This window comes from Toxotes jaculatrix, chromosome 5 (assembly GCF_017976425.1).
Source record: "Toxotes jaculatrix isolate fToxJac2 chromosome 5, fToxJac2.pri, whole genome shotgun sequence".
Taxonomy (NCBI): domain Eukaryota; kingdom Metazoa; phylum Chordata; class Actinopteri; family Toxotidae; genus Toxotes; species Toxotes jaculatrix.
In genome coordinates this window covers 16,233,340-16,257,333 of record NC_054398.1, presented here as the reverse complement: position 1 = coordinate 16,257,333, position 23,994 = coordinate 16,233,340, and the positions used below count along the sequence as shown (strand labels likewise).

Here is a 23,994-nt window from a genome sequence, read left to right as displayed (position 1 = left end):
GCCCGCCCCTGATCAATAGAGACCAAAAACAAGAAAATGTACCAGGCTGTAAAGTTGGCTATTTTAACATGGGGGTCAATGGAGAATTACTCACTTCTGGAGCCAGCCCCTAGCGGCAGCCGAGAAACGTGAACGCGGAAGTGATCCTCACTGCTGAAACCTACAACTCCGCCCTTGGTTACGTTCCACTCTGTGCCACCTGCGGCTGCGAGGACACGCTGCTGCGGTACACTGATGCTGCATTTTATAGGGTAAAAAAACACGTTCCAGTATCCAGCCGAGGGCTACGTCTGTTTTATTTCTTTAAAAAAAGACACTGATGGTTAAATAAATAAATAAATAAGAAAGAAAGAAAGAAAGAAAGAAAGAAAGAAAGAAAGAAAGAAAGAACAATGTTCACTTCTTTATGCCTTTAAACAACATAGACCATAATGCACTTCGAAAAGCGACGTCACTCCTCTCGGCACCGGTCTGGCTGCCAGTCTGCCACAGACAGCTGAGGATTTCCAGACGGGGGATCCCAGCTCAGTGCGGCCTTGTAATATCGAAACGTTTGAGTCTACAGTGTGTTTAAATGGCGAAAACGTACGATTATCTCTTCAAGCTGTTGCTCATCGGAGACAGCGGAGTCGGCAAGACATGTCTGCTGTTCAGATTCAGCGAGGACTCCTTCAACACCACCTTCATATCCACAATAGGTGAGTACCCTGCAGCCGCCCCTAAGGATATAAATCTGATATAATGCATGCTCATATTAACCGATTTCAGTGTTTTACTGTAATAGCTCTTGTGTTGGTCAATATATATAGTAACAGTAGTGTTCAGTAACAAATTTGTATTATTCAATACAGACCCACAGTGTTTGGAGGGGCAGAAGAGAAAGACAATGGGACTGAGAGAAAATTAGTGATGATCTCCTGTCCTTGATGGTTCATAGGCATCAGTTAGGCTAAATTTAGAAGGAGATTAAAACTATATTCATGATGTTTGACCTTTGGAAACCTAATTGAAACGTGAAGCCTTTAAGAATAGTTACAATATTGTTGTAACCTCCATAAAGCTCTATAGTGCTGCAGCTACTTTTGCTGTGACATTAAATGATGTCCTTCAGGAAAATGAGATAGGATAAACAGTTCATAATTTCATAGTTCTCAAAGGACAGCCACTTATTACAGAAGTAGCTGGTTTGCTCCGCAGTGTAAACATAACAAATTTCATAATTTCATATTTCATAAGAATTAGCTTATACAACTCTGTTTGTTCAAATTCAGGAATAGATTTCAAAATCAGAACGATAGAGCTGGATGGAAAGAGAGTCAAACTTCAGATCTGGTAAGTGTGATTTGGGCAGACTTTGTTTTGTTTTTTGTTTTTTCCAAATCTAAGTTTGACGGGTCTGTCCATTTACCAGTGAAGTTGATTTGATGTTCTCAGGGACACTGCAGGACAGGAGAGGTTTCGCACCATCACTACAGCTTACTACAGAGGGGCTATGGTAAGTGCTCTCTTCATCCTGCACCTTCTCAGTGTGCGTCTACCTTACATATCAGAGTTTAGAAACTGTGAGGATGACTGTTTTCCTTCACAGGGCATTATGTTGGTCTATGACATCTGCAACGAGAAGTCCTTTGAAAACATAAAAAACTGGATTAGGAATATTGAAGAGGTGAGCTCTGAATTTTATTTATATTAGTATTTAAACTAAAACTTTTGCATGAAGTTAATTCATATTTTCTAAACATCGCTCTTTGATATTGTCATGATATGCTGAGAGTAACATACCTTGCTTAAAGAGTCTTAATTTTCTTCCAGCATGCCTCGTCTGATGTGGAGAAGATGATCCTGGGTAACAAATGTGACATGACTGACAGGAGACAGGTGTCCAAAGACAGAGGTGAAAAAGTGAGTCTCTGTAGCTGATCATTACTAAAAAACAGTCTCAAACAAATTGAAATCCTGTGCACATTTCCAGTGTGCACTGAGTGACACTGACTTGATTTTTTTTAAATCTCACTTAGCTGGCTATTGATTATGGTGTTAAGTTCTTGGAAACCAGCGCAAAGTCCAGCTTAAATGTAGAGGAGGTAAGCAAAAATTTTTAACCCTGAAAGTGTCACGTAACAAGACTCATGTATATGTACATTTAACATTTGTTTTTGTTTTTCTCTCACACAAGGCTTTTTATACTATGGGAAGAGACATATTACATAATCTGAGCTCAAAGACAGTAAGTGTCGAACAGTTTCTTATAATAGATGCTGCACTATATGAGAAGGCCCACTTGTTTAATACTGTACGTATTACATTTCTCCACTATCATGTCTTCCTGTGCTAGACTGACAACAATACCGGAGGGTCAGGCAAACCGGTCAAGATCACAGAGAAGAAGTCGAAGAGAATTAAATTCTTCAAGTGTTCAGTCCTCTAGGCTGCTTATCTCTGGTGTTCACGGCTCACAGCTAGCGTGACTTTGCTGTTTTGGACGGTTACTGCCCCCCAGACGTCCTCGCAGCAGTGGCAGCACTGGTCATAATCAGAGGGGCCTTACTGCCAGCTGAAGCTCACAGGTTCATGAGTGGTTGAGATGCCGTCCTGATCTGCATCAGTGAGGAATGGCCTGATACTCTTTATCTGCCCATCCAAAAGACTTGCACGTGATCGTCAGCAGTGGTTTGTAGCTGGCCATGCAGTGTCTGCTCACAGGAAGCAGTGATTCTGTCGGCATTTATGATACCTCTGGTGGAGCTTATGAAAATATCTCAGTTACACATAGTTGTCTTATGAATGTAAAACTATGAAAAAAAAATCATTTTTTTCATATACTGTAGCATTACTTTACACACACTACCTACTGTCATATTTACTATGATGATTATGTGAGATGCACATATCAAGTCTCAGCAGTGATTGTATTTATCTGTGTGAATTAATGTATGTTAATCGACTTATGGTCTCCAGTTGCACCGCCAACATTTCTGCTTGTTCATGTGCACCTAGAAGGATTTACAGTATTGTGACAGAAGAGACAAAAGTATGTATAAATACAACCTACTGTATTCTCTCAATTTTATTTTATTTTTTTTAATGGAACCTTTATTTATACAGGTTTCTGTAACTAAATGAAAATGTTAAAGGGTTGTTTGTTTCTTGGATGCTGTACTTAATACATATTGTTATGCAGTTGTCAGTATTTGCATGAAAGCTGTAGGGACACCTCTGATTGGGTCATTATTAAGCACATTTTACAATATCTCAAAAAATGTTTACAGACAATATTTCAAAGTGTTAATCATATATAGGAGATTCATGTTTTTGCTGTTTGCATAGTGTATATGTAAGCACAATTAACAGTTGTGTATATCCTTTATTTTCTAATAAACTGTCCAGCAGGTTCCCTTGACATCTCCACCATGAAAACACAATAACTTGGGAAAGCTGTAATGTGAATGATTGTCTTTGTAAGCAACTGTATGTTCCGCCAGTGAAAAGTAAAGAAAGTGGATGGGAGAGAATATTATGTTGGTTTTCACTATTGGGCAATGACGACAATCATTAACTGCATGTTTGAAAATATATAGGAGAGTTTGGTAATCACTGTCATTCTTTTTTTTCCATCATTGTGAAAACTGTTTCATAACCATAGTCAGTGGTGATCTCCAGTCCATGGCAAGCTATCTTAATTTTCATAGCTACCAACCTTGCTGGTAACATTCAGTTCCTCTTCCTCTTATACATAAATTATTTTCCTCTTTTTTTTTTTTTTTAACTGTCCTCTGTTGCTGCTTTAATCAACTTTCGCTCTTGGTACCTCTCATTTCTTTTCCTGTGCATCCTCTTCTCCCTTCTCTGCCTCCATCTTCTTTCCCACGTCTTCCCCTCCACCAGCTGCCACCCTGCAGGCTTCAGCAAGGTCTCTCTCACTGCTGGAGGCTCTGGGCTCCTTGCTAAACTCTGAGCACTTTGCTTTCCTCTCACTGGAATTCCAGCTGTGTGACCTGTGAGATGGCAAATACTTTTCATCAGCTACAGTCAGATACTCAGTAGTGTCCGAGAGGTTTCTCTTCGCCTTCGTCTTTGTTTGGTCTGCCTCGGGCTCTGTCGCTGGAAGAGTTCCCTTACTTTCTAAAGGAATTTGATCAATCTGATGCTCCTCTTTTTTAAACTCTGCAGGTGCAGCGCTGGTTTGAAACTGCTGGGCAAGAGTTCTGACTGTTGATACTTTAGGCATGTGACCAAAAGTGCTGGGGTGCACCTGATACTCCAAGTTTGCTGGCCACTGACTTGGCGTCTTAGTTACTTGCTCCACCAGTGACCTGTAGTCTGCAGTTTGCAGCACATCATCACCTGTTTCGACTGGGTTGTAGATGATGCTGCTCATAGCCCTCTTCTTTGTGATAGGAGAGCTTTGACTTTGGGTTTCAGTAGGGACATATCTCAAAGATTCAGTCCTCTTTGGAGAAGAGGAGGATCCCAGCAGCATGTGAGCTTTCTGTGTGGCTTCTCCTGTTGCCTCTGTTTCATCAGGAGGGCTGACAATGATGGTGCTCATCGCCCTCCTCTTTGTCAGAGGAGATGTGTATTGATCTTCAACTGGATAGCATCTCAAGGATTTAGTCCTTTTAGGAGGGGAGGAAGGCCTTAGTCTATTCTTGTCTGATAATCTGTCTAGCAGCATTGTGCTGCCTTGTTTTATGTTGGTTATGGTCTCTTGACTTGATGCTGCAGAAGCAGGCTTTTGCTCACATGGAGATATGAGAATGTCCACACAAGAGCTGGGCCTCGATCTCTCCAAACCAACAACGTCTAAGGTCTGACCACCTTCCTTTGTGTTCAGATTACAAGTACTGGAGGCTTGCCGCAGACTCTTCTGTCTCTCTAGACCAGTTTTTGTTGTCTCATCCGTGTCTTTCTGCTTCGATGCGAACTCTTCCATGTCCATGTGGAAGCGGTAAAGGCTGTAACCATCAGCACTGTTGATACTTCCCTGGCGAAGGAGGGAGGAAGGGTCACACACAGAGGAGTTTCGCGAATAGGTTCTGGTTAACTCCAATCTGTCCACCCCTGCAAGCTTTTCCAGGGCGACTGCCATTCTTCCGTGGATCTCTTCCAGCTGGGCCAGACGCAGATCCACTGTCTGCAGGGAGGCCTTCATTGTGTTCTCCCTCTCATTTACCTCCTCCAGACGCATGAACATATTCTCAACTCTGCAAAGAACACAAAGTTTATATAAGCATGAGCTGTAATTATCAAGTGTAGAAATGTCAAAACCATACGTGAAAAGAGGGTTCACCTTTCTGAGGTAACCTTGATGCGTTCATCACTGGAGGACTGCTGCTCGTCCTCTTTCTCGCGGAAATATTCCTCCACACACTGTTCTTCGAACTCGTACAGATTTTTTAGCTCCTCTGGATTCAACCTAAGCTCTGGATCACATAACAGATCACGACAACATCAGTCTGTGTGCTATTTAAGTCAGTGTATGTCAGTGAGCTAAAACATGATAATATTAGTTTTATTGACCCAGATTGAATTTAATCACTTTAGGTTCTTAAAGGATTCAAAGTATGCCATGTATGCCATTTAGCCAGTGAAATTATATATTAAGTTATCTTTGATTGGTTAGACTGTATGTATATATGTAACATATATGTAACATAACAATTTCCCTCTGAGGGATGAATAAAGTATATCTATCTATCTATATGTTTTGTATCATTAGAGGAAACTAACTGAGGCCTCGGTCTTTCTCATCTAGCTCCCCCTCTTGTTTCTTCCTGGCGCATCGTCGAAACATCCTGTTGAGGAGGATGTAGACGTGACTGAAGATGATGAGAGGTGGAGGCAGGATGGGGCGGTCATGAAAAGTCATGATCAGCTGATATCTCTGGAACTTCCACACCTGGTTGGAAATGGACTTGACTTCAAAGAAGGTGTTGCTGTGGGAAAGGAAACAGACCAGTGAGCACAAGCTGTAACAGTACAGTAGATCTTTCTTGTAAAATAATAGAGCAGTCAGACATTGCAACATATATTTACTTGAATACTGCAATGAGCAAGTTGACCAGAAGAATGTTTGCCACTAGAAGGTAACAGGCCATAATAGCAGGTGTGAGCCAGGCACCAGGGATACATGGAGGCAGTTTCTTCCCATCCTCATCATATAAATGTTCACCACACGGAGCTGCGGGAAAAGGAGGTTATAGCTATTGAATTTATTCTGATAATTTATGCTAATTGATTAGAATTGCAGTCTTGACTTGAAAATTACTCACGGTTGATTTCCATTGCATAGACTTTGAGAAATCCAAGAAAAACGCATTCACACAGAAACATGGAGAAAGCGTTAAAATCAATAACAACAGGATTGTCATATTATACTTCTGTCAAGGTCAAGCTCATGTCCATGAAAGAGTGGACTGGTGTCATCAAAATGTTTTTTTTTTTTTTTTTTTAACTTTAATCTCGTGCAAAATCTGATTTTAAGATTAGTTCACAACTTGGAAAAAAATGAAAAATAGAGTCAAATATTTTGTTTTAAAAAAATGGAAGAATCAAACATGCAGATTCAAATATCAATATAGACCATATTAAAACAAACGTACTGGCTACTTCTTCAGAAAACAACTGTTTTAATGTTTAAATACTTTTTCAATAGCTGCTTATAGCCTTCACCCTGACAGAAGAAGCACTGACAGAAAAAAAAACTTGAAGGCAGATGATCATGGTCAAGGGCGATGAGATAATGATACCTATTCTGCTCTTCCTCAATACAAAATTATTGCTATGCGCTGAAGTAAGAATTACAAATGTGCCAGCAGAGGGAGACAAAGTATTGAGGGGGTCACGGTGTAATGTATTCTCACTAAACATCACAGAATTTAAGACTGATCATCTGCCCAGAATCAGGAAACAGAATCTTACTATGAATTCTAGTCTTACGGTCTATCGAGTCCGCAAAAACCTCTCCATAGATCATCCAGTAGGGCATGTAGAAAATGTTTCTGGCCAGGCGCCAGGTCGGCTCCTCATCTGGGTGAAGGATGGCTTGTCGAGCCACCCCGAAACTCATAAGCACCACCAGCATGATCACTACAAAGTACATCATATCAATCATCTGAAAAAGACAAAAAGGAAAATAAATTTGTATAAATGCCATGTCTCTCATGTGACCTTCATATGATTTGCTTAAATCAGAGTGAAATACTAAAGGTCCATACCATCTTCCCTATCATCATCACATAAGGTCCCAGGTATTTGTTGACTCCAAAGATGTCCAGGACGCGAATGTACCAGAAGATGATGTCTATACAGTAGATGACTCTGCCGTAGCCCATGTAAGGCTCATGCTGCAGTCGTAGCATGAGCCCAAGAAGGAAGGTGGATATGGCAACCAGGTCTGTGATGTTCCAGTACTCCTCCAACCACACACTTATCTTCTGTTTCAGCTTCCCCGGCTCTGACATTAGAATCTAGGCACCAGGATTTAAAGGTCAGGCAGAAACCACAAATTATATTTGACTTGCATAGTGACTAGAATCTGATCAAACTAATTATATTTTGTCACTTTTACCTGTCTGACTTTTTCAGTGCCGAGAGTGAGGATATATGCAATGACAGTCCACTCTTGTATAGATGGCCATCGCTCCATTTTCACCAGGATTATGTAGTTGTACAACATTAAATAGCCCAGATAGGAAATCTGTTGGAAGAAGAAAGTAATAAAGCCATTTTATTGTTAGTTATAAATATTTTTTAAATGCTCACCATAATTCTCCTCATGCAGAAGAAGGGAACTTACAGTGTTGAACCAGAATTTGGTGAAGGGCGCATCGTAAAACTCAAAGAACCTTTTTCCAATGGGGATTTTGCGGACTTTGGTGCTTCCCTCTTCCTCATCTCCCTTTCGAGAAGTTGCATCAGTATTAGGTTCCTACAACGTAACAGAAAACTCTCAGTTTGTCATCTTTCAGTCTTGACAAAAAGGGCTTACGCGTAAGTGAAAGTGAATTAATCTGACTGTCAGTATGAACCAGGACCTTGCTGGATTTTGTGTCATCATCCTTTTCTTTTCCCTCTTCTTTGCCTCCAGGTACATGATAGGACGCATCATCTCCAATACGGAAGTCCAACAGTAGAATCAGAGGAGGAAAGATGATTCCCAGAATAACCTAGGTCAGAGAGAATTATTTTACTCTAAAGTGACACCAATGCTTTGACTAATATTACAACTACTGAAGTCATTGCTATCATTGTAAAATATTTTGTATGGTAGCTTGAAAGGAAAAACATTTTGTCACAACAACCTTGAGCCCAGGGTTCTTGCCGATCCTTAAGCAACCCATCCACATGTCAGTGAGCAACATCTGGCTGCAGGTGTGGGCAATGAAGTCACGTTGCTTAGCAGCCACAGCCAGCTTGAGACAGGTGGAGTTACTCCAATTAACCAGCTCATATGTTAAGAGTTTCATGGCCACCTGTTCATCATGCTTGTAGGACTGGTCTAACAGTTCGTACGCCAACTGTCCAAATTCTCTGTGAAAGGAGAGGGAGCAATAACAATCACTTTTATATAGCACTTCTCAAAGAGCTTGAGACCACAGATAAGGTTATGAAATCTATTTTCTATAGATAGAATAAATGTAGCTATATTAATGCAGAAGTATGAGAAGCAAAAGAAAAACTGAAGTTACGTAATAGAAAGCATATATAAGCGAGCCTAGTCTGTTCAGAGTTGTTGACAGGAAACCAACATAAAAGTGTTAGAATTAGTCATAAGTACCAGTGTGTTCTTATCTTCATAAAATAACTTGTTACAATATCACTGAAACCACTGCAAGAGATGTTATGTGTACTGACTTGGAGTTGTTCTCCAGGTCTTGGGAAATGTCATCCACCAGTTCACTCTCAGAACACTCATGAGCCATTGCTTTATACAGTTTACAAGCCACCAGGGCCTTCGCCATGGCTTCTTCCCCACGCTGCCAGAGAAAGAGCGCCATCTTCTGGCGCTTCATCAGCACCGCCCACAGCATCAGCTCATGGAAGGGGAACTTGAATCGACAGACCTCAGGGTCATCCACGTCAATTTCCACTTCTTCCTCTTTCTTCTTTTTGGGTTTTCTCTTGCCCTTTGACCGAGGTTCATCATCCTAGCAAAATAAAAAAAAGATGATGACAGATTATTCTGCTGTGTGAGTTGTATTGTTTCAGTTAACTGACAGTGTTTTGTTATAAAAAGGACACCCCACCTCCATTCCTAGAAGCTTTAGAGCTTTTGGCTGCAAGAGGAGAAAGAAATGAGATAATATCAAATGTTAGTTAATATGATGAGCAAGTTATTATCATTTGTTTTCTTCCAACCATGCGTACCCTTTTTAGTCCATACAGATTATTGTAGAGGTTACGGAAAGCCTTCCTGGTATAATTGCTCCTGTACGCTCCACCCATGAGGTACTCCAGCACTAGACCAATATCAATCAAAGTGATCTGATAATCCGGAGGAAGATTTCCCTGTAGAGGCACCAGAGTAATATATAATAAAGCAGGTGTCGATCTCGATATAATATAAAACCTGAAATAGTCTGAAATGTTAGACATTAAGATATTATACTTCAGAAAACGTTTAATACTGCATGAAAACTCCTTTTACCTTTTTGACGTCTCTAACCACCGCATGCAGTGTATTAGCCGGGCCAAGTTTCTGAGAGAAGAGAAGAGAAGAGAAGAGAAGAGAAGAGAAGAGAAGAGAAGAGAACAGAACAGAACAGAACAGAACAGAACAGAGGACAGGAGGTCAAAGGTGAGACGTAAGTGTCAACCTTTTTTCGTATTTGTCAGTTCTGTATTTTGTGGCATCTAGATGTGGTTTCTGTGTCAGGCCCACCGTGTTGTATAACTCCTCCAGTCTGGGAATGGTGAGGAAGTGGTGAATATTGACCCCATTCTCAAGGAGCAGTCTGACGAAGTCCACCCTGTCCAGCACCAGGGCATCCATCATAGCCTGCTCCAGAGAGTTCACCTAGGAGAAGTTAATACATGAAACTAAGTATTATTTACACTGTACAGCCTTAATTCCATTTTCTCAAATTTCTATCTGTAGTGAATATTTTTCGTATACACCCCACTCTTACCCAACGAATCAACTCCAACTTCCTTGGGTCTGTTTCCTCTGGAGGTTCAGGCTTCGCCTTTCCTTTGCCTTTCCCCTTCTTCCCTCTGGTCTTGTTGCGAGGAGCGGTGGTAGGACTCTTCTGCTTCTCCTGCGCTGGGGCTACAGAGGTTGTTGTGTTCGCGATGGCACCCGCAGGCTGACCAAAAGAAATAAGTAGGGGGGAAAGCTATAGCTCCTCTTTGAGTTAACATCAATATATCAGTCGTCTCAACATTGTCTCTGTCTCGTATTAAATTTTGTGTTACTTCATTAAATCATTGGAGTTTTGTGTAGAAACACAAATCAGTTCAAACAAGCTCCTTCTGTCCTTACAGTTTGGTAACTCTGCAACTATAGTGCACTCGTGGAACGATTCGTTTACACTTTTCAGATGTGAGCACCACTCACTGGTAAATTGTGTCCATAAACAAAGATGTGATTCCGAGCAATATCCACTCTGTTCCAGGCCAGCGCCAAACTGAGCTGATCTGCTGCTGAAGCGTTCGTGCCTGATACAAAGGACATGGAGGAACAGAGAGAGAGAAGTGATGTTATGTAGTAAATAACAAGAGCAATAGTGCTGAGATGTAATAATACAAATACTGTTGAAAAATCTAACTGTGATGCAACTTGATAATACCTTTTAACAAAGCAGTGAGAATGGCCATTTCAATATCTTGTTGTCCCTCTGAACCCATTCGAAAAACTGTGATCTACATGAGAAAAGAAATGAAAAGAGAAGAAATGTTTGCAGATGTGAGGCAGGCAGTCATTACATGGTGGAATCTGTCAATATCAAACCGCATAAATGAATACATGAATCAATAAGTAAATGAAATTATGCCAGGAGTGTATTGCCTCTCTCGCTGTAGCTGTAAATATATGACGTCAACTGGTGGGAGATTCTTTCAGCTTTCTCACTGCAGCTGACCCCTCGAGCGCAAACAGCTAATTTACTGGTCGGACAGAGTGATAGTACTTGCCTTGTTATAGACTGGACTATATCAAATGAAATTACGCTTACAGGCCTGTCACATGTGCAGCCATGGTAAATGGGATTAGGTTGGAATGAATAAGTGGCACAGAGCCATAGATTTCAGGGCTGGTCCCGAGATGCGTTAATAATGAGCAGCCTGCATCAGTATGAAAACTTGTGTTGCTCTTTCAGACAGTTGTAGGGTGAACTGTGTGCTTTGTTTTTTTGCAAACAGTGAAACTTCTACAACAGTGAATTCTGTTTAAAAAATACATATATATGTATGTATATATATATATATATATATATACATATATAACTGTCATAATTTAGTTAAATGTTGTATCCTGGTGTTACATCATTGCAAATTTCAGTTCTTCTAAATCAGTGTTTTTATTTCTGTAACCCAGCTGTTCACATGAGATGCACTTAGGATGAAAGGATTATGTGGGGACTAGACAGTGACACTGATTCACCTGTAGGTTAGTCATGGCACTTTAGATTAAGAGCAGGCAATAGTGTAGCCTCTTAGTTGTGTGTAAAGTTCTGTGGCATTGTCTGGGTCGGGTATCAGTGAGAACTAAATGGTACGGGGAAAAAAAGCCCACAGCGGCATGATCTTTAAAAAAGCAGTTTAAGTTGCTTATCTGAGCATGTTGGAGCATTAGGCAGTCTAATACATTGGGGATAGAGGTTGCAGAGTCGCTGGTGAAATGATAGCACTCAAGGCACTGAAAAAAGCCTGGGGAGTGGAGGGAGAGAGAGAGAGAGAGAGAGAGAGAGAGAGAGAGAGAGAGAGAGAGGACCCTGGCCGAGGATTACGGAGATGGATCCTCTCTTCCATCTGTGTGCTGCATGTTTACGGTGAATAGATGAAGTGCCTCTGCTAAGCAGGTGGTAGTGTGCTCTGATCTTTCCCACCCAAATGTATGGAGTCCGGAGATTATATGTGCTGGGTATTACAAACTACTAATCACATCACTTACGGAAATCTGCTGGGGATGCAACAAATGCTGCTGCTATTTACGTACCAAGGTCTTGAGCAAACACTTTGGAGAAACACTCTCAGCTCTGGGATTAATCCGCGCTCTGTGAAGAGGTGTGTGCTTCATCATAGAGCGCTGAACCACAACTACAACTGTTTGCATTAAAGTGAAGAGTTTAACACTGCAGAATCAGACACCCACCACCACCACCACCACCACCACTTTACAGCTGATCGCTTATACATTAGCGTTGAGAATGGTCCACAGTGAAGCTGCGAATGCCACGGATTACATGACATGACCACACATGACCATAACAAGAAGGAGGAATGACAGGCAGGTTGTGGGGATTATCTTTATTCAATATGTTAATGGAAAATACACAGATGAGTGGAATGGATGAATGACGATGGAGACAGATGTTTTTCACAACTCAAGAATTATTTATTGATCAACACAGACATGTTATATTCAAATATGAGAAAACTGTGAAATACAAGGAGCCTGAAGATATTAACATATTTTAAGTTTTCTGAGGATTTTACTAAGTTTCTACTCACCAGTTCCCTTTTCTTCATGCACTCCATTACCATGAGCAGGATCTGCTGCGATTGGCTTTTGCTGTAATTGAAAGTCTTCTGAATGGTCACCAATAGTTGGTCTCTGACGTCATCATTAACCAGGCTGGAAGTGGATGTTTAAGGATGACATTTCAGCTTTTTATCAGAAGAATAATAAGAACACATAGAAGGAGAAATAATCTAAAATCTCACCCTCCGTCCTCTGAGAACTTGTGTGCAAAGGAAATGATGTCAGAAGCTCGGCCGCTGCCGTCACACACCACCACAGGGATGGGAGGCTCATCTCTCAGACTCTCTAGGGCGATGGAGATAACATTGGGACCTCCCTCCACTATCAGACACACCAGGGGGACCCCCTGACCCAAACCTGGAAAACACAGCAAAAATTGTGAGTCCTTAAAACCCATCCATCCATTAATCTGTTGCCTTATAATAACAGGACTTTGAGAATGGAAATGTTGAAGCAGAATGCGTCGATGTGATGTGTCAACAAGCAAAACCAGAGGAGGGAGGGAGTGAAGTCAGTGGTGACAGCTGAGCATCCCTTTGCTGTCCCTGCCTTATCCGAGCTCCAGGCATAGGATGACAAAGGGAAGCCCACAGGTCACAGAGGAGCTCTTCATCCACATGTCCAACAAGACTGAGTGGCTCACACTCACACACCATGGAGGATGGAGTATGTTTTATGACGTCTGTGGAACACTGTTTGACTTACGAGTGTTAATCTTCTGCAGGGAGATGTGCTTCTCCAGCAGTCGACGCAGTTTGACCTCAGAGCCGTACTTCCCGCAGGTGCCGTTGTCAGTAAGGATGAAGTGGGAGTGGCTGTTGTTGAGCACGGCCAGCTTGCTCAGTGGGTTTGCCATTGTCTGATAGGGTCTGGTTACCTGGAAAAGGAAGAAGAAATTAATTTGAAATGCTTCAAGAGGAAATAGTAGTTATAAAGTGTCTGTCTAAGGGAAACTAAATGCAGATGCAAATGCTCTCACGTCTTTTCCGATGAGGTCCTCTTTGTTTTCCAGTATCCCCCATGGAGCAATTCCTATTGCGCACACCTTCCCTCGTGACTTGGAGGAATGGTCCTTTAAGGCATCTCCGACATGACGGATCACCCCTAAGTTGTGATAAGCAAAATATAGCCTCATGAATAATGACCCTCTCAACTGTCTAATGGAGCTGCACCATGGGACACACTGTGTTTACTGCACGCGAAATCCACACAGATTTTCATTTGCGATTAATTTTTCCACAGAAGCTCTAATTATATTGCTTAAACCTGTGACAATAGGTTGGTCAAATCTCCCCAGGAAATTGCAGAATACGTATTATGTAATGACATTTTAGAGCAAAGGTAATCTTCTAATGTCACAAATTGTTATTTGTTAAGGGAACATTAAAAGCATTATCCTGAGCTGTCAGCGCCCTACCCGTGTTGACTCCACCCGTGAAGATCCACGCTCCAGTGGTGACGGCGGCTTTGATCAGGCCTTTGCCAAACACTTGCTTGAGTTTGGGCTGCAGGTCGAAGTTCTGGAGACCTCCGTGAACAGAGATGAGCAATGTGGGCAGCTCCAGCTGCCAGTCCTTCACCATCAAATGCAGAAGGTTGTCAGGCTTGGTGTCATAGGAAACCCGGATATACTAGTAAAGTAAAGAATGGAAAAGCACAGTATTGTAACTTGTTTCTAATCAGACTACACAGTCACTTCATCTGCTGCAAGTTCTAAATGTTTTCAATAGAGGGCCAGATGTGAAAAGACCACCACTGAAGACACATCACATCCACTCACTTCTCTCATGCTGTTGTAGCTTCTTAGAGAAACAGCTACATTCAGTAGCTGAGACTCACCATGGCCTTGTTGATGAATCCTCCGCCCTGGAACTCGATTATGCCAAAGGCGTTGGTTGGGTATGTTCTGGTGTGTTTGATCACAGTCCATTTATCCTTTGGGGTGTCAATCTGCACCAGCTGGTGTGCTTCCTCTATTGAGTTGGCACCAGGAGGAATGGCCACATGCTGTGTTGTCAGTTGACCACAGGCACATCTAGACAAATCACAGAACAAGAATCATTGATGTTAACACATCAGTACTTGGCCCTGTGTGTCTGTGTGGTCTGGCCCCTGATTTCTAAACTGAAAAACTAGGCTGGTTGTTCATAGAAATCCCTGCGCAAAATACCATCCAGTGTTGCCGAGGGCGTGAACCATTACTAGAAATGAATGAGCTAAGTCCAACACTGTTGTTTTGTTTGCTGATATGGGCTGTGTCTTTTCCTCGAAACACACACCTCACAGGCTCTTCCGTGACAGTGCCCATCTCTGGGAAATACATGCCTCGACAAACAAAGGGTTTCACTGCCTGTCTGAGCCTGTTCTCAGGATAGTAACCATGTCCTACAATAGGCTCTGAAAAATCAGTTTTAATCTCTGTAAATGTCTGATAACCTGTTGTCATAAGTGTCGTGATTTAGTAAGTGAATGAATTAATAGGGAGAAATGATTTCTGATCTATTTAAAACATTACTCATGTTCTATTAACATCTTACTCAACAAATTTGAGTAAAATGAAAATTATTTATAGTAAGCTGTAGCTGAAACAGTAAGATTCCCGGGCTTAAAGGCACACATATAAATAACACAAAAAGTTAAAAAAGAACACTTGTGAAAAATATAAACACAAAGTAAAGTATAGTGATAATAAAGTGCAGCTTAGTGCCGGTCCCAGGGTATGGAAGCCAGTCCCAGTGCAACACTATCAGTCAAACTCAGTTAAATTTGACAGACAAAGTTGTCTTGATAATGTTTTGGAGTCATAACATAGCTGCCGTTGCTGCCTAAGGCCATATGTTACTCGCCGTAAGTGAGAAGTAACCATTTAAAGACCACAATTACCTGGTCGGGTCTTTGCTGGGAAATATGTGAATACATTCTCTTTTAAGAAAGGTCCTCTCAATCCAAGCTTTCTGTGCCTATAAAGAGAAAGGAAAAAAAAGTGTTAGTTGACATAACATGCTGTCATACCACAGTCACAGGGAGATCATCCTGGCTGATATCTGAATTTTTTTTCCCTGAGTTTCACTATCAAAATCCTCTTAGTGGTAATCCTGGCTAAAAGATGAGGACTTTCTAGAAAGAAACCAGAAATGGCAGAAAGCAGGAAAAAGTATTCAAGGGAAAATGTTTTTGCTGAGAGGTGTAAATACAGTTTATATTGCACATTGACCAGTGTCAACAGGGAAAAACATTGTATATCACACGGTACGGTCGAGCACGTTCTCTTATTCCTGAGATTATTATAGGATAATTGATGGTGACTAACAACTGTGGAATTAGACACCTTCTATTGTCTGCTCAAATTTGATAAGCAGCCAGTGAAAAGCATCACATTGCTGTCTGATCTTTTTCCAGTGCTGAGCAAAAATAACCTGAGTTCAAAGCAAAGTTTCTCTGAGGGCCATTGTTGACAGTGAAAGACCAATTAAAACTGAAGCACTGGAAGTAAATCTTTCCAAGAAAACATTCAGAAGTTAATTGGCAAAACAGAATTATAATATTTAACAGCATTCACAGCTTAAAACATATTTTTAAAATCTCCATTTTAACTTTACCAATGAGTCTGAAGAAGTCATATGAGCATAAATAAAAGACCGTGGATAAGTTCTAATGACGTCTAGTGACCAGTAACCACAAGTGCCAATAACACAGTACAGTTACTGTTCTCGCTCTCTCTCCTCTCTTTATCTGCTCAAATGGCCTCAGCCTCACCCAGGAGGTACTGCAGGAGGGTGGCAGAAAAACTGCAAACTATCCTAGACTGTCTGGTGTATGTTATGCATTAAAAAAAAAAAGTGTTCAAAGAATAAAAAAGAAGAATAATTTTTTCTGTAAGTGTAGCATGTGTGTTCGATATCTACAAAAATATTTGGATTATATTAGTAGAGATTTTGGTTGGTATGGTACCCTCATGGTACCATCTAATCCTCATGTGATTCAGTGCTGTGCGTTATTATTTGACCAGGTTAATAATTTTTTACAGCCTGTCTACACACTATGAACAAATATCTATGGCCTAGAAAAATACCTGTTAATGTCACGCATATGTATTATTTTTCATTAGCTGTAACTACTCTCGTTATTGTTTGCCAGTAGCCTACATTGAACTGATTTTTGCACCAGACTCATTAAAGATTCATTTTGATTTGTCTTAATCAAAAACAGTAATCTGATAATGATTTAGCTGAGCAGATTTAATCACTAAGTCTCATGCTAAACTGTGAAGCTTAATCTAATTTTTAAAATCCACATTTTTTCCTATTTAAAACCATTTAGAGAAATTTTTGCATTTTCCAATTTAAAATGTTAAACTGTTTGTTGCATGAAGACAAACCTACATGTTGGTAAATTACAAATACAACCTGCCACCTATAGGTTTTTGCAAAAATATTTCCATCCTGATGTATTTTCAAAAAGTCTAAGGCATAGTGTAGTTGTTGCTCGGCAATTTTCCATCTTAGTGTTATCATGCATCATTAAGCACTCCCAACTCACACAGTGCTGCCCTGCTCACATTCACCACAAATAATTTCACATTTGAGGGTCTATAATTCATACCACATCTCTTGCCACTCAACAGTATCTAACTAATTCTGTCATAAAAGCGATTAAATAAAGTTGCAGTTATAGAATGTAGATACACTTACACTTAATCTTCTGTCCGAGCTGCGGAGTCCTATCTCTAAGGCTGCTGGAGATTAAGCCTAGAGAGCAGAGGGGAAGTCTACAGTCTGCTGCCCCTCTACCAGAGCCTTCTCCTGGTGCTGCACTCCCAGTCAAGTGCTCTCATTGAATCCCACAGGACATGAAACTTCTTCACTTTATGAGGGCCACTTAATATGATGAGCATGTGAGCAGGGTCTTTGTTCGCCCAAGTCTCATGACTCCAGTTCAAGGTAATCCTTTTGGGAGTCCCATGACCCCTTCTCCATGCCCACAGGGTATTTTCATCCTTCGCTTGAACAAGGCACAATAAATCTACTTTGATAACTGGCCCCTAATCTCCCAATTTGTTGAAACTCCTTTCTTTGTGTTCACTTCAGAGTGTGGAAGATCTTAGCTTGTGTGAGAAGACGGAGCAGAGTGGCCAACCTAAAAAGACTGCAGTCTCGTTCAGTGGCCCCCCAACTTTTCATTTGAAAATTTTCACCCCCTCCAACTACTTTGATTTCAACCCAATTTGCATAATTGAGAGAATTGGATGCAGGCATTCTTTTGGAAGGCGCCTTGTTAAGACATGACTGGTCTCCAGTTGGGGGCAAGGTCAGTCAATGCTAATTGCAGTTAATCTCTATTTCCACCCACCTTGTTTTTGTGGAAGAAAAGAAAACTCAGCAGACCTGCCATTCAGTATTCTCTCAAGCTTGCCTTTTAATTTTTGTTAGTGTTAAGTTGATTTGCATTTTAAACCTTGTATAATATATAGCCTCCGTGCAGGCTGTTTCTGTTTTTAAAAATGACATTTAGCCTACAGACTGCAGTTTGACATATAACATTTTAAAGTGTAGACTAAAACTGAAAAAGGGATTTTTAGACTTCTGTTTGGGTAGGGGAAAGTGAAATCAGATTTTTAAGCGAGTTTAAAATGAATTCTGTTTATCATTCACGGTAGTAATTCAATTAAAACTATTTAAAGTTGTTGAGGGCTTTCCGGTGCATGCTTAAATAAGCAGAGGAAGGCATTAAGTGAGCTAGAAGCTGAGATGGCGTTAAAAAGCACAAAGTCGTGGACATTCATTTAAAACCTTCCTCATGTGAAGTGGTTTGATAATCACTCCTTTTATGGTTGAAGTGAGCAGTTTGAGCCTGACTGTAACTCTCCATGAAAAAGACAAGGGAGGTTGGTGGTTGATGACTCAGAAAGACACAGAGAGAGAGAGAGAGGAGCCTAACATCCCCCCCAACTTCCCCCTTTTGGTCCTGCTTCAGAATAAAAAAAATAAAAAAAAACACACACACATGGTCCACTGTTAATTATAGCTGAAGAAAACAAAGCGCATTTCCAGAAGGGTTTGGCCAGTATGACGCAGTTATTTCAGCTTACTTAAACTCATTAACCACAGCAATTAAAACCAAAATCCAGTCAGCAACCAGCTGCCTCGTTAAGGGCTGCCTTTGAGCACTTAACAACAAAAACCTTAAAGAATTAGATACTGCAGGATCAGACTGTGTCACACCAAGCAAATTAACAAGACTTAGGACAAGCCTCGGAACAATAAACAACATTCATTCCAACATGCAGAATTTTCTGAGGAAATGATCGGTCAAAACAAAAAACAACTGTGTGAGATGAAAATTAAAACTGCTGGATTGCTGAGGAGGACTCAGAAAAGATATTTCTGACCTCTTTTTTAATTAGCTGAACTGATGCAATGATGCTTTTCCTTAAAATTTGGCTATTGTATGAGACCGCAACCACTGCTGTGGTGGATATGCATATTCTACTGTCCTAATTCTCTCTAAGAATAAGTACCTCTACCACAATGTTGCAGATTCCGTATTTTGATTAGTTAAGACATCTACAGTCCCAATGCTCTGTATACATACAGAGTATGTATACTCCATACAGTCATGCCTTTTTGTGCTTGAATCACATGGTCCTGGTCTCCTGACCCACAGCTTAGTGAGCAGCTACATCACAGCAAATTTGTTCCAGTTCAGATACAATTACATGGACTATTCAGTCATAAGGAGTCATAAGCAGTCATAAGGAAAAGGTATAATGACGGCTGTATTTCTGTACGTTGACATCTGACCTGGTCTAGTTCAGAACATTTTTGAACACATACTTGTTTACAGTGTGTGGCTTTGTAAAGTTGAGTAAAAACCACATGTGTCAAATGACACACCATTTACTCTGAATATTGATTTTAATATGATGGAATTCACACAACAAAAGCCTCATCAGCACAAGTGAAATGGATCAGAAAGGATTTGGGGGTCCTATGAGGAATGTGATGTCACCAGGGTTGAAGATAAAAGCAACTAATTGCTCGGCTTTGGTGCTGAATGGCGATGTGGGTAGAGTTTGATGCAGTGTGACAGGAAGGAAACCCATGTAGACTCCTTTACTGTCTAAAAAAATATTCCAGACTCATGGTCAATCCCATGTGGACCAAACAACAAGCTTCCTTTTTCAAATTTTCACTTGAGGGGAAAGATATTTTGACAAAGCAACACAACAGAGTTATAGAGTCTGGATAGGCAAATTTTCATTAACTGTGAAGCTAACTGTTTTCAGTCAGCCCTGTTTGTAAATGCATTCATTGTCCTCCTGGGTTTGAAAATCCAGTTAGCCATCACATGAGTCCAACATGTCACTGATTATCCCCGAGAGTTGAGGGAGTCATAAGACATGTTTTAAAGCTGCTGTTTTTCTGTGTTTTCCCCAAAGGAAAGTCTGACAGGAAAAGAGACCAAATGGAATTTTTAAAAATTAAAATCAGGGAATCGGAATAAAGATAGCGTCTGTAGAAAACGCAACAGGTAACAATTTCTAACTCTTATAAAGTTTGACAGCAGGTCACACATTAGTTGTAATCGCTCTGACAGTGGTTATATTTAAATGTTAGCCTTATAGGCCATATTACATTTAAAACAAACTGCAACATTCAGTTGACCGATATGATCTTTAGTCTTTGCAGTATTCTGTAGCATAAATATGGAGGCAGCTTATGGCCAGTCAGCAGCAAATGCTGCAACATTTGATCTTACTCATTTAACTTTTATTTTTCACAACCCTAACAAACTCAGCCATTCACACATAGAGGTCCCCTCCCCTAAGCTCAACCCTGACCTGAGTCTAAACAGCTTTTTAAGCCCTCACCTGACCTGAGCCTGACGCTTACATCACAGTCATATGATCTCGCCAACCCAGTGTGGAAATTGTGGAATTTCTCAATCGCATTTGTATTGATTTTGATGCTTTCGCAGTTATTTATTAATTTTGATACAGTTAATTTGGTTTATAAGGGTCCAGGCACCAAACTCATCAGGCCACCGATGCTTTTAGTATGTTTCTTTCCTCGCTATTGAGCAGTAACCTACAGTTTCTCAGTAAAAGTAGTGAAAGGGCAGTAGAGTCAGCTTGTTTGCGGGTGAACAGTGTATCTGTATCTGTAGTTAGGACTCCACAGATGGACGTGACCTCTTTACAAAGTTCATTTATGGTTTGAGTAATATCACGTGAACATATAACTGAATGTGCCCTCTATTGGAGAACACAACAAGCATGACTTTTACCCTCGTTTCTAATCAAGGGTCATCCATCTAAACAATTCAAAGAGATATTGCCTTTACTCTATTCTGATATAATATACCATGGATGAAAAATAAATCCTCCTTCATACCATCACCCACTGTAAATAGTGAAGTATACGCCTATGATTTAAATATAGCAGTTAAATCCATGATTAAAGACTGTCATAACTACATGACAAATATGCATGATCAGAAAAAAGGACAATATTATTTCTCAGCCGTCTGGTTTGTCCAGCCAATGAGTTTATATTTAGCAACATTTCCGATCTTATTAAAAGTGCAGCACTATTCAACTGAGAGCCATGACATTGCTGATTGCTTTACAGAGTAAAACCTCATAAAAAAAAAAAAAAAGGCTGTGGATTATACAAAGAATATTAATCTCATCAAATAATGCCTGCTGTAATGTATAGAAACCCATCACACTAAATTCTTTTAAGGATGTCATTGTCAGATATACTGTTGGAAAATACATCAGGAGCTGGGCTGGTCATCCACACAGTAAACAATTTTCCTTGGTATTAAAAAAAAAGTACAATATCTGATGTTGATCCTGGATATGGACTATATGTCATCCAGAAACAATGAATAAAAAATTCTTTATGTTGTGTTTTTATACTTCAGTTTATTTTCCGTCTTCATATTTTTCAGGAAAACTAGACGCTTTTAAAATTGTTTAGGTGTGTGTGTGTGTGTGTGCGCGCGCTCTAATCCCAGCATACACTGCTCATTCGACCGGGAGTGGAGGCGTACATGTATATAAAAATCTTTCTTGCTTTCAAGGACATGTTAACAGGAGTGTGTTAATCACATGAAAGCAGACATTAGAATGATATAAAAGTCCTTAATCTGTCATGGTTGTGGTCATCCATACTGGACCATTATGAAGGATTAAACTGCTGTACTGGAGCAAGCGGCTGCTCAGCTTCAAACACCACTTAGCGGTGAGTTTGCAGGGCCGGGTGTGCCGACCATGCGCTCACCAATATACAGCCGGCAGTCCTGAATGATGAATGTCATTATACCGGACATAGAGGCTCTAAAATGATTGGTCAGGTCCTAATATGGACTCTGGCTATAGAAATGGTTTCATGTGACACAAGCTGTGCAGCACAAGTCATTCTGAGAATAATCAAATGGTTTCTGGGCACCAAAAGTTCACTGAAAGCATCTAAGATAAACGGCAGTTGTCAGTCATTAACATTAAACTTACTTGCCATTAAAAGCATAATTCAAGAAAAAGCTCAGGATGTCATAAAACAAAGTTTTAAAGACAAATTAAAACAGTTTGCAGCCAACTCGGTAAGGTAATACTGAATCACCTGTTGAATGTGATGCTGTGTAACAGGTTTCGTCTTACCCTCTGTGAGCCAGATGTGCTGCGTTTGAGGGACGACCTTTTAAAGGTGCCACTCGGGCCCTTGGTGTCCATGCTGAAGACTGTTGAAAAGAATTTAAGTCAAACTGACTTCGACAGGGATCCTTGGAGAGCAGCGACAGGTCAGGGTTCAGCAGCCACGCCAACATCAGAGACAAACAGAAACCCTAGATATGCACGGCAGAACCAAGGCAGCCCCTGGAGCCACAGGTAAAAAGTATCAAAGTTTCGCCATCATTAAAGGTTGCGGTGCTTCTCTGTCCTCTCTGCAGCTTACTCCCGACTGACAAGACAGAGATCCCAGCCAGGGATATAAATCACTCGATGACACACTTGACACATAGACCCTTTTCCTCTGCCGGGCATCCCATAATCAGGCTTAATGCAGCCAGCTCTTACGAAGCCTCAGAGTCTAATGGATAGAGATTTAATAAATGGTTATTGAAGGTAAATCTACTTTGGCACACCACAACCCCAAAAAAGGCTTAGAGAAACCATGCAAGCTGTGAGGCTAAAGTTAGCCAGCCGAAAGCCAAAGGTTGTCCCACCAGATGAGGCTCAGTGTGTCTGATGGGGGAAGACAGGAGTGTCCCATCAGGGTGCAAACAGAAAGGTATGAACTGATACAAAGTGTGAGGCAGAGGCAAAGGCCAGAATTAACACACAGCAAACAATACTTTGAGTCACCTAGAGGCACACCTTCTATCATGTTGCTAGACTCATTCACTCAACTCTTATTTAATACCAGGGCTAAATGCTCTGTATGGTTATTATGGTTTTGATACTATTAGAACAGAGCAGAGTATAATGCATGGTGCAGTTAATCTCTCATTTCTACTTGATAGCAAAATTTTACATGTGGTTTTGTTCCACACAAAGTAGAGCCACAACACAGATTTAGAGCAGCTTCATGTTAAGTATTGTTAATAGTTTCACCTGTTACATAATACCAACAAAATTAATGGAAAATAAAACTATTATGGCTTAATTCCACATTGCATTTGGCCAGCCCTAACAAATAAGAGCAAATATTTTGCTATTCATTAACAAAGCCAGGAAAATAAAAAAACTAAAAGCATTGGTTGTAAGAAACCAAATTACTTTAATACTTGAATTTACTTCAGACCAACTATAACTTGTTATGCAATGTTATTATTATTTGTTATGTCTACTGAATGTCGAGCTGAAAACACATTCTGATGCACCTCAACCTTGACATCTAACTATCTTAGCTGTATGTTTGTGTGTAGCAGATCTCTTGCGGGATGCTACATACATTAAAAAAAATAAAGACAGCTTTCTATAAATAATCCAAAAATTATACTAAAAGCAACCATCTGAGCCACAGATGGCAAAAGAGTCATGTTTCAGATCAGTTTAGATGGACAAATTAGATATCCAGCAACTCCCTCTACTGGATACTAAACTGAGCTGTTGCGGGGAGGGGAAATATGGAAAATTTCCATAGCAACATAGAAAAGTGTCAAGAAAGCATTTGGAAATACCCTACTTCTCAAAGAGGGACTGTCTATGACAGCCTTCCCAATAGAATACTAGTCTTACAATGAAAAAGGAGGCCCAGATAACAAACAAAACACTTCCTGTACTG

The 23,994-nt window shown here is 40.5% G+C and overlaps 2 protein-coding genes across 2 annotated transcripts; one reads left to right on the top strand and one right to left on the bottom strand.

The window, feature by feature from the left end:
• Positions 1-113: 113 nt before the first annotated feature.
• Positions 114-3,507, top strand: LOC121181753 (ras-related protein Rab-8B-like). Its single transcript, XM_041037882.1, has 8 exons — positions 114-698; positions 1,272-1,332; positions 1,435-1,495; positions 1,589-1,666; positions 1,813-1,902; positions 2,019-2,084; positions 2,177-2,227; positions 2,336-3,507. The coding sequence occupies exons 1-8, from the start codon at positions 575-577 to the stop codon at positions 2,426-2,428; spliced, it is 624 nt and encodes a 207-aa protein (XP_040893816.1). The 5' UTR covers positions 114-574; the 3' UTR covers positions 2,429-3,507.
• Positions 3,508-3,674: 167 nt separating this feature from the next.
• LOC121181752 (transient receptor potential cation channel subfamily M member 1) lies at positions 3,675-22,439 on the bottom strand. The gene is made up of 27 exons (XM_041037880.1): positions 22,368-22,439; positions 15,587-15,663; positions 14,543-14,738; positions 14,121-14,334; positions 13,683-13,807; positions 13,409-13,580; positions 12,886-13,060; positions 12,673-12,796; positions 10,791-10,863; positions 10,559-10,659; positions 10,131-10,307; positions 9,884-10,018; positions 9,650-9,700; positions 9,370-9,510; positions 9,249-9,278; positions 8,857-9,149; positions 8,304-8,532; positions 8,037-8,168; positions 7,799-7,930; positions 7,571-7,699; positions 7,218-7,469; positions 6,922-7,114; positions 6,273-6,293; positions 6,037-6,181; positions 5,731-5,936; positions 5,291-5,423; positions 3,675-5,204 (listed from the first exon to the last, which is right to left on the bottom strand). Exons 1-27 carry the CDS (start codon positions 22,437-22,439, stop codon positions 3,812-3,814), a joined length of 5,121 nt encoding a protein of 1,706 aa, XP_040893814.1. The 3' UTR covers positions 3,675-3,811.
• Positions 22,440-23,994: the final 1,555 nt, after the last annotated feature.

What these genes read in the sequence shown, in the direction of transcription:
- LOC121181753 (XM_041037882.1), top strand. Translation starts at nt 575, where the DNA reads ATGGCGAAAACGTACGATTATCTCTTCAAGCTGTTGCTCATCGGAGAC. An exon ending in GGATTAGGAATATTGAAGAG is followed by an intron (nt 1,667 to 1,812) that starts GTGAGCTCTGAA and finishes ATTTTCTTCCAG; the next exon opens with CATGCCTCGTCTGATGTGGA. An exon ending in ATAATCTGAGCTCAAAGACA is followed by an intron (nt 2,228 to 2,335) that starts GTAAGTGTCGAA and finishes TTCCTGTGCTAG; the next exon opens with ACTGACAACAATACCGGAGG.
- LOC121181752 (XM_041037880.1), bottom strand. Translation starts at nt 22,439, where the DNA reads ATGGACACCAAGGGCCCGAGTGGCACCTTTAAAAGGTCGTCCCTCAAA. An exon ending in TGGAGGAGTTATACAACACG is followed by an intron (nt 9,701 to 9,883) that starts GTGGGCCTGACA and finishes CTCTTCTCTCAG; the next exon opens with AAACTTGGCCCGGCTAATAC. An exon ending in TGGTTAGAGACGTCAAAAAG is followed by an intron (nt 9,511 to 9,649) that starts GTAAAAGGAGTT and finishes GTGCCTCTACAG; the next exon opens with GGAAATCTTCCTCCGGATTA.